The 10,793-nt window shown below is 33.2% G+C and overlaps 1 protein-coding gene across 2 annotated transcripts; it reads left to right on the forward strand.

Annotated features, from left to right (window-relative positions):
• Nucleotides 1–7,660: 7,660 nt before the first annotated feature.
• On the forward strand, nucleotides 7,661–9,619 carry LOC149391755 (hydroxyproline-rich glycoprotein family protein). Of its 2 annotated transcripts, XM_089620498.1 has the most exons (3): nucleotides 7,661–8,908; nucleotides 9,033–9,107; nucleotides 9,293–9,619. In XM_089620498.1, exons 1-2 carry the CDS (start codon nucleotides 7,809–7,811, stop codon nucleotides 9,058–9,060), a joined length of 1,128 nt encoding a protein of 375 aa, XP_089476624.1. In that variant the 5' UTR covers nucleotides 7,661–7,808; the 3' UTR covers nucleotides 9,061–9,107; nucleotides 9,293–9,619. The 2 variants fall into 2 exon arrangements, with proteins under 2 accessions (XP_089476624.1, XP_089476623.1); XM_089620497.1 differs by lacking the exon at nucleotides 9,033–9,107.
• The last annotated feature ends 1,174 nt before the right edge of the window (nucleotides 9,620–10,793 follow it).

Below are 10,793 nucleotides of genomic sequence, written 5' to 3' on the forward strand. Positions count from 1 at the left end.
CATTGAACATTTAAACACAAATTACGAGATATAATCTTCAAATGTCAATATTGCGTTTCCTTTGGATTGAACTCTCGCCCTCTCGCAGAGGTCACCTTACAAGACCTAAGCTTGTTCAAAACATTTTAATGTTAGTTTCTCATTTTTTTTTTCTCATCCCTTATGGATTGTTGCCGAGTTTTCGGCTCATGAGGTAGTGGCTGAGTTTGAAGAGCTAGTTGATATTGAGGGTTGAATGTTCAACTTTTTTTTAAAAAAATATTTTGTAGACGAGTACTTAAACAATTGCATTAGGTATTTCTTTTTAATTATGTCTGCAAATTTTATTGGATTTATTTGAATATGTTTGTTTTCGTTCTTCTGGGTTTGTGTTAATTGATCAATAAAGATAAACAGTTATAGACATGAGAATAACAGTTATATTAACTACAATAAACAATTAAGAACATATATCTAATAATAATGAGATTAATATTAACTATTGTAAACAATTATGAACCAATATGTGAGCTACAAATTGAGGAAACCAAATAGAGTGAGACAGAGAGATGTATACAAAATGGGAAATGATTTTTGTCCCGATTCACGAGTGGGGAACGATCCACTCGTGAGTTGACACGTGACCACTAACTGCCACGTGTCAACTCACGAGTGGATCGTTCTCACTCGTGTATCGGGACAAATAGCATAACTCATACAAAATAATAAAATAAAGTCAATGTATCACCCTTGGTTAACTGGAGAGAGAGAGAATGAAAGAAAAATAAAGAGATGAAATAAATAATATTAATTGAATTTATTTCTAATATAAACTCTTATGAAATAAACGATTATTTTTTATTTTGGAAAAGAAATCAACCATTATTAACAATTATAAATTAATATGTGTGCTATGATTAAATGAAAGAAAATAGAGTGTGAAAGAGAGAAACGGAGAAAAATCATGTAAAATAAATAAAATATTTTTATCTTTAATTAACTTCTTGAGAGATAAAACGGGAGAAAATAAAGAAATTAAATTAAATTTTATTTTTAAATTAAACTTTCATCTAATTGATATTTTTATATTATTTTTTATGGTCTTTTAGCTATATAGCCATTTGACTTATAGCGTTTTGTATAATAGTCAACCTTTTGTAAATTTTCTGTAAATAATCACTTCAACTTATTTACGGCAATTAAAAAGACAAAAAAAACTCAAAATAGAAGGGAATGTTTTTGGGTATTTTTTATTTTTTTTAGTGTCGTAAATAAGTTGATGTGGCTATTTACAAAAGGTTGACTATTTAGTAATTTTTAGATTTTTCGGTGGCTTATTTGGTTAATATTTTGTATTTTTAAATTGATTTGGTTAAAGGGCAAAATCGTCTTTCTCCGTCAATCAATAATTGATAGTGCGTTAAAAGTTATAACTATTAACCAGGCTGATATACAATATCTATATTTCATTGAACGACGGTCAAATGTTGTTCACACTTTTCGTTTACTTTCAAATTTCTTACCCAAGCTGATATCCATGTTCAAATTTTCTTTATGTCATAGACTAATTCGAAATTTGTGAATTTGACCTGACATTTTATACGTAGGTAATGACTTTGGCCATGTTTTTTTTTTCTTTTGGTTTGTTCACACTGTATATAGTGGCTGAAATATCTCTGCTGTAATTCATAATAGCCATGCCTCTGTCTTTCTCCAATTAGAATCGAGAGCGAAGGTGAAAAATAATGTGGATAGAGAACGACAATGACATATAGAGAGAAAATAAAGAAATAGATAATAATACGATAGTATGGAGGGTTTCTGTCTTTTATATATTTTATATTTATATGGGATATACAAATAAACATACACTGTGAAAATGTCTAAGCAAAAAGGTCCAAGTTCTGTGTTTTGACGAACAGACTCATATCATGTTGAACAAGTTGTTTATAACAGAAAAATCGGATACTCTCTCTCTCTCTCTCTCTCTCTCTCTCTCTCTCTCTCTCTCTCTCTCTCTCTCTCTCTCTTACTTTTATTAGTTTTTCGTTTTTGGCATGACTGAAACTAGTTCGGTTCGATTCAATTTTAGTCAAATCTCATATTCGAATATGAATTTTCAATTCTAAAAATTTTGGTTAAATGATCGATCTAGTTTAGTCTAAAAACTATATTTGGTTAATTATCTGAATTCTCGATCACCCAATTTCTTAAATCTAATATCCACTTTTAGTATCCGCTTTTCAAAATTGGCTTATCCGATTATTTCAAATCCGAATCCAATTTTAAAATCGGTTTAAATAAATCGGTTATCCAGTTTCTTAAAAAATAATCGGTTAAATATCTGATATCTTATTTTTTTTATTTTGAAAAATCGATATCTGGTCCTGTTTTTGAAAATAGATTGGTTATTTGAATCCAAATTCAATTATATGGTGTGGTACCGATTTCTTTATATGAATCGGTTAGATTATCGGTTTTATCCGATTTTCGATTTATTTTTGTACAACCATAATTTTTGGTACGTTTTTACCCAAATATTAATAAAATCATATAACTTTACTAAAATCAACCCAAACTTAAAATTTGAGAGTTTTTATTACTAAATGAACAGTGTAAAGACTGTAATATCCTTCATAATTTTGCGACATATCAGTCACAAAATTTAAAAATATCAAGTAATTTTGTAAAAAATAATTATCTCCCTTGATTTTAATAATCGAATTGTCAAAATTGCTAATTTTAGTTGATTTTAATATAATGACATGAGTTTAATAATATCTGTATAAAATTTATTTAATATAATAAAAATCTAAACAAATTTATTTTATTTTATTTTACAAGAGTAATGTAGATTCTTCTGTCAGTCCTCCAAGGCTTTTGCTGACGTCTAATTTTGAGCCTGGTCCCATTGTACTTGCAGACAAGATAACCAGAATAGCCATCAATTATTGTTTGCCTAAATATCTTTTGTGGTACAAAGTACAAACATTACGTTATAATCTTAATTTACAACGTAATTCTGGAACTAATCATAGTTCTTAGCATTGATTATTGTTCCAACTTAAATTTTAAGTAGTACTTTATAATTTCAGATTTTTGTGATTTATTTTATGGGACAATTATGCCAGTAACTCGATAACACACTTTTTTTTTACAAAATAATTAAGTTTCATTTTATTAAAAAAATAACCTAACATTCCGAAGTAAATTCAATTAACTCTGTTTTAATTAATTTAATTTACTTCGATATGGTGATCTATTTTTTAAAATAAAGTTTTAGCTAGAATCTTAAAAGAAACTAGCGGATTGACTAGTTACAATAAATTCTTCTTATTTTATGGTGGTTAACTTTTAAATTTTCTACCGATATAAAGGTTTATTTATTTATTTATTTAATATTAGTTATAAATTGGGATCATAAAAATAATGAGGTAATTTTTGTTTTTCTTTTGTTTTACAATTTAATTTGGAAAGTTTTTTTGGGTACTATGCATTGAATAAAGTCCACCGTTTTTTAACTGATAAATTGAGGCCAAGAAACCTAGCGCATAACTTCCAAGGTTTAACATAGGTTGATTAAGCAGAAGTTGTTGTTGGGAGCTAAAAAAAAATTGAGGCCGATGAACCCCAAAAATTTCAGTTTGTATTTTGAGTTCCTAAGATTCTAGAGGTACCTTATGGGCGAAACACGCACAACTCTAAAAGCATGTCAACCACCTATGGTAATTAGCGAGAGAGTAACAAAAATCATAGGCGATCACTACTACAAAATTGAGATCTCACAACGCTTAAAAGCAGTTGTAGAATCCAGCGTTGTAGAAGCTTCTACAACGGTATGATTCCATTGTACAATTTGCAATTATTATAAAAATCATCGCCGCGGCGATGTATAATTTTAGCGGCGGCGAGATATTCTACAAGAGATGTTATAACCGTTGTAGAAGTTTCTCGTCACGGTGACAAATATACATCGCCGCGGCGAGATTTTATATTTTATGAATAAATTCTCGCAGCGGCGAGTTATTCTACAACGGATATTGAAACCGATATAGAAGTTTCGCACCGCAGCGAAAACTATGCATAGCTGCAGTTAGGACTTTGGTTGAACCTCGCCGCAGAGACGTATATTAGGTGCCGCGGCGAGAAGGTTCTACAACGGATCTAGATCTGTTGTATGAAGTTTTAGGATTTTTTTTTTTAAATCTCGCCGCAGCGACGTCTAAATTTCTCCGCGGTTGTATTAACATGTCGCGGCCAGAAAAAAAACGTCGCCGCGGCGAATGTAAGTTTTCAAAAAATTTTGGTCTCAGTAGTTTTCTCGCCGCGGTGAAGCCTATTTTTCGCCGCGACACGTGTAACATGTCGCGGCGAGAATCAGCATTTTTTTAATCTAAATTCAGTTTTTTTACACAGTACTGAAACCCGTTGTAAAAACTAGTACCTGAAAATAAACTTCAAATCTAAAAGCAATTTTCTACATCTACAAACATTGAAAAACAAATATTTACATCCAAAATTCACAAAAAACTAACTAATCATCGCATTCAATAAATGTTCGTATGCAAGTAAGTTACCTATTCTTCTCTTATTCTATCTAAATCCTCCTGTGTATAAGATTTATTGGCTTCTAATATTGCTACACTTCCTACAACTATATCGCGCATATAAGATATCATAAAATACGCACATTCCGTGTTTCCGGATTGTCTCGGAACATTGCAAGCCTTGATGTAGGTTGATTGGCTGTTACTGTGGGCGTCTTGATGCTCGAGCTTGAAATCCAAAAAAACCCTATAACACGGAAGCCATAAGAGAAAAAGAACACTAGAATGATTTATAATAGAGATAGTTCAAGAAAACAAAATATTACCTTTTTATCAATCGAGTTAAATATTTGGCAATTTATTTCTCAACGGGTCGAAGAACATAGTGTTATTTCTCCAAAGATCGAGGATAACGAGCATCCAATGCTCATTTTTATTGTACAACATCAAAGTTAGTTTACCAACTTCGCATTTTCGTACACGTTTTCAACGTCCTTGACTCGTTTTGACAAATAAGCATCCTCGTCGTTGTTTATGATGTGAGAACTTAAGCTCGGATCTATAAAACAATAGTCTTAACTCTTCTTCCCATTTTCTAGCCTTGAGCGTAGATAACTACGACAAACAAGTATTAAATTGATCAAAACACTAAATATTGAATATTGATATTACAAAGAGCATATAAAGAAAACACTTACTCTACATAAACCGTTATGCACCCCGCGCCAATTTTCGCGTATTGCAAAAATCGGAAACATCTTCAAATGACACCGGAATCAGGATAGCGGCGAGACTTGCACTAACCTTGACTGTAATCACATCCCCTTGTGGTAATATTACTTTGTTGGCATATTGAGCGAGCAATCGAAACTTGAGATTAATCACCTTGTATGGAATCTTCCTACCATCGTCGATACTAAGCTCACTCTCAAAATCGAGCTTTGAGAGTTGTTTGACAACCGGATCGCGACTCTCTTTTCTCGTGTCCATTTCTATCAATCTCTTTGGCCACGGGACAAACCCTCCAATGGCATCTTCAATGGTTTGAGCTTCTTCGGTGGGAATTGACAATTTGACTTTTTCAATCAAAACCTCCAAAACGATCACACGTACATTTTCTTCCTCCAAAGGTGAGAAGTGAACTACGCTCTCATTCATGTACGCTCTCCCATTCGCAACATGAATCGTGCCTTCTTTCACAATATCATCAATGAGAAGAAGACACTCGGCGCTTCATCCGAACTCGGTGTCACCGGCGTGGTTGGATTCAATGATCAACTAGCACGAACACTATTGAATTTTCAAACAATAATATGTTCGATTTTCAGACGATCACCAACATTCACGCCAACACTGTCGTGTTCCACGCAAATCACGAACAATATCAATAACTTAATACCAAAACATTTAGCTTTATTAATAAAGTAGATAAAAAAAAGAATGAAGATACTAAAGAGACTGTTTCATTGACGTGGTCTTCAACATTAGCCATCTCTTCATCATCAACAACCTTCTTGTTCAGATTATCTTCCACGCGTTCGACACTAGGCGACTCGACATTAGCCAGCGTTGTAGAAATATCCAGTTTCTACAACACTTAGCCGTAAGCGTTGTAGAATCCAACATTTGTAGTAGTGAGTGTTATATTTTAATGCTTACGTGGTCAACTATCATTAGCTAAAATTAATTTTAAATAGGGAAAACCTTTTAACATTGTTTTTCTATGAGCGGACTATTTTTTTTTAAATAGGAAAAGCTTTTTAACATCGTTTTTATATGAACGTCGTGAAAGACTGTTTTTTCTAGTAGTGAATATGAATTTTTTCTACGATTGCAATATTCTAAAGAGGTATTTGTGCAATTCTAGATATTCTAAAAAGTGATATTTGAAATAATGCCCGATGTTCAGCTGTGAGAGCGGTTTGAACATCTCCCGCGCTATGATTAAAAAATTGCACAAGTACCGCAAAATCTCAAATTTACCACAAAAATATATCTTAAAATTGTAAATTTACTGTAAATAAAAAATCGATATTATTTATTGTTATTATTTTACTCATGAATCCTTTCTCATCGTAATTCTAATATGTTTATTTGTAATATCGTGGATTTTTTTTTTGTTTTTTGCGGTTTACTCATGCGATAATAATATTATGCTAGGCGATACATATATTACTAATAAAAAATTAGAGGTGTGGCACAGTAAATGATACTTCATTGTTTAAAAGTATTTCGGTACCAAACTAGCATGTTATATGCTTAGCATCATATTTAGAAAGGTAAATTTCTTAAACTAAACTTAATAGTTGGAGAAATATCACTAATGGACTTCTTATTTGAGAAATATTAAAAAAATGGACTTTTGCTCTCACTTTGGACAAAAATACCCCTCATAATATTTAAATTTAATTTTTCTTGTTTTTCCTCATTTTCTCTCTCTCTCTCTCTCTCTCTCTCTCTCTCTCTCTCTCTACATTGACGGATTCGGACAAACTCTGACAGATTCCAACGAACTCTGACGATCTTCGATAATCTCTGACAAACATGCGTGAAATTAATTTTTTAATTTTAAACTCTATCATTGGAGAAAATATTGAAAATTATCGGAATTAAGAAAATTAAAGAAACATCGACTCTTTTTGCAACATCAACTACAAAAAAGAGTCGTTGTTGGTTTTAATTCAAATTAATTTAAATAAATTCCAATTAATTACTATAGTTTAAATGGTTTAAATGATATTTTTTTGTTTGAAATGGAAGTAAAAGTTTATTTTTAAATATTTCTTAAATAAAACGTCTAGTGATATTTCTCTAATAACAATGAAGTCTAGTTTAAGGAATTTCTCTTTAGAAAAAATATCGCTTGTGATACTCAAGAATTTGCTATTCTTGACTTGACAAAACCGAAAAAGGTGGTATACATGAAATGAGAGTGGGGGAGAAATAAATTGCAGTTAGTGAGAAAAGCCAACGTTCATAACTCCCGGTTTAGGAAAGAGATAATGAAACAGTAACTAATGTTGTTTGCCAAATCAGGGATAACTCCAAAATATATATACACAAAAATAAAAATAAAAACAAAAACCCTAGGTTGTCCTATTTATAACGCCCATGAGGGACTTTGAAAAGGATCAGCTCTGCCTCTTCCTCTGCATTTCTGTACTTTGTCCTTGACAATTTTAGGACCTCCAAACCAAACCCATGAATAATTATTCTCCTTGGTCTTCCTTCACTTTCCTCTTCGACCCATAGTCAACAACAAAAAACACCTTAGAGAGTGAAATGAGGCAAAGCCGATCCAGTATAATAAAGGAGGAGATAAAAGAAATGGAAATCGAAAAACTGAATAGTAGCAATAGCAATAGCAATAGCAAGCTCAAAGAAGAGGCTCATCTCTCGGGTGCCTATATCCGAAGCCTGGTGAAACAGCTCACCTCTTCCAACAATAACCACCCCGAAAGAATGAGCGAAATTACCACAAAGCCCCCGCAGCAAGCCCCGCCAGCTCAGCAGCAGCCACACAAGAAGCAAGTCCGAAGGAGACTCCACACAAGCCGGCCTTACCAAGAGAGGCTTCTCAACATGGCCGAGGCCAGAAGAGAGATCGTCACTGCTCTCAAGTTCCACAGAGCTTCCATGAAGCAAGCCACAGAGAATCAAAACCAAAGCCAAACACAAAACCCTCCGATTCTCTTTGACCATCAACAACAACAGGAAGACTCGGTAAAGATCAAGTGTAGACGAAACCACAGAAACTACCCTGCGTCCTCCTCATCGTCGTCGTCGTCATCATCATCATCGTCAAACATAGCTAGTTTCAGTCCTTACCAAGCTCAATATAATTATAATAACCAGAGCCCATTCCTATGGCCCAACCAAAACACCGCAATTACGAATCTACCCCTGGCTATGGATCACCAAACCCTCGCCAATTTCCCGCTCCCAAACCAAGCCCTGGGATTGAACCTCAATTTTCAGGACTTCCACAACATCGAGTTCTCTTCCGCCACAATCGCCGCCGCTGCTCCGACGATCGTCATTTCCGCGGCGTCGCCTTCCTCAATCTCCGCCGGGACTTCGTCGTCCTCCGGCGGCGGCGCCGGGCTGCATGCGGCGATGGACGAGGAGGCGATCGCGGAGATCAAATCCATGGGAGAGCAGCACCAGATTGAGTGGAGCGACACCATGAATCTGGTCACCTCTGCTTACTGGTCGAACCTCCTCTCTCCGGAGGAAGATCATCACCGTCGGGATCAATTTCCCTTCGACCACCATTACCACGATCAGTTTCCTTCCTGGCTCAGCGCCGGCGAGTTGACTCACCATCTCGATGACTCCTATTCCTCTGACGATTACTTCAACAACTCTCCTTCCTTGTCCAGGTAATCAATGATGTTAATTTATTAGTTTTCATTATTTGTGTGAGATTAATTTGAGTAGTTTTTTTTTTTTTTTATTTTTTTTTATCAAAGATTAATTTGAGTAGTTTCATCATTAATGTCAAAGTTTTGAAAGCTTGATTCGGCAAAACTGAATTTGTTGGCGTCTTCGGTGACTTCGTCACTGTGTCAGATTCACACGGTACTTTCACTTTGGATCAATTTGATTTTGACTAAAACCGAAGAATTCAATTCTCCACATTAACTAAGATATATATGGTCCAAAAACTTTTTTTATTTTATTTTTATATATAGTTTTTTTTTAACGTGCGTAAATAAATGATCTAATTCAGTTTATATTCCTTTTTTTCTTTTTGTGACTCACAGCATGGACATTGGAGAAATTGACGGCATGGATGGAGACTGGTTAGCCTAAGCCCCGCCAAGAATTGATGATTCTTTTTTTGGTTTTTTTTCTTTTTCTTTTCCTTTGTTTTGTTGAATCAATATCGTTGGCTCTCTTAGTAGAGGACTCTCTTACTATATATATTTTTTAATATTTACAAAAATTGGCAAGTTTTGGAAAAGCTTTTTTGTCTTTTTCATCTTTGAGATTATAATAATAGGCTTTGCATAAGATAGTGTCAAACAAGGCAAAGCCGTAGAAGAGGGCAATAATGTACCGAATGAAAGGAGTATATCGTTTTTATTCCCTCCTTTCTGATCAGTTCATATATGTTATAGTTATCTTTAAGAGATATATATATATATATATATATATATATATATATATATATTATATATAATAAACTCATTGTTTCTCTGCAATATAAGCTCATTTTCATTGCTTATTGCTATAATAGTCTTATTATTAGGTTAACCTTGGTCAATTTAACTAATTTTTTATTTTCAAATAATCGCAACTGAAACTTTATTGATTCAGTAAACTCCAAGCTCGAAATTTTCTAAGAAAACAAGATATTAATTGTATTGTCATTCTAAATGGTAAATTTAAGTTAACCAAACTAAGCTAAAGAAAAAAATAAGATAGAATGAATATTATAATATGAATATTTTTTTTAACCGTTTTCATCACCTCTAGAGTCCTTGAGCTATTTTCTAATTAATAAAATTATAAATTTCTAGCTGGATTCACGTCTGGTAGAGAAATCCAAAGGGGAGAACAAACAGAAAAAAAAATCTGAATACAGTTGTAGGAAAATATAAAATTCCGGTATTTCATTTCAACCATCTTTTATCCTTGTTTTTTCTCCCTCATAATTGCACAAGTGTCGTTGCATATATACTTGTTTTATTTTTATTTTTTTACCTTAGCTTGAAAGCCAAATAATATATAAAATAAAACAACAAGAAGAAAATAGCACTTTGTTGGCGGTTTTGGTCCACCCACAGTTTCATTGGCATCCAACGTAGAAATATAATAAAATATAGTTTGTATACCAAGTTGTGTTTTTCTTTCTTTTTGTTATATATGAATTTGCAACTCCGTAGTGAAAATTGAGGTGTACAAAAGTATCAAACGCATTTACAAACTACAAAAATAGGAGACAAACACCTCAGTTTGTAGATTGTGATTTGACCCGGATCGATCGAGCTAGCTGAGTATTTGTCATCACGTAGAGAACTCAAGGGAACAAAGCTATAAAGAAAGCTTGAGAGTTGAGACATATATAATCTAATAATCACAAAACACCGAGCAAAGCTTGACAGAAATATATAATATACTATATCACTCTTGAGCTGAATTCCATGACATAAATAACGGATATATTATTTTATAACCTCGCAAATCACGGGTGGAGCTTGAAACACATTGTGCATATAAGAACCACATAATCAATAAAGCACATGTTTAATTAACTATATA

Source organism: Urtica dioica, chromosome 7 (genome assembly GCF_054948205.1).
Source record: "Urtica dioica subsp. dioica isolate 48M chromosome 7, U.dioica_male_clone48M_v1_H2, whole genome shotgun sequence".
Classification (NCBI taxonomy): domain Eukaryota; kingdom Viridiplantae; phylum Streptophyta; class Magnoliopsida; order Rosales; family Urticaceae; genus Urtica; species Urtica dioica.

Bases quoted from the DNA above. Each gene is read 5' to 3' on its own strand.
- LOC149391755 (XM_089620497.1), top strand. From the start codon at position 7,809: ATGAGGCAAAGCCGATCCAGTATAATAAAGGAGGAGATAAAAGAAATG. The intron at 8,909-9,292 runs GTAATCAATGAT...TGTGACTCACAG, and splicing joins AACTCTCCTTCCTTGTCCAG to CATGGACATTGGAGAAATTG.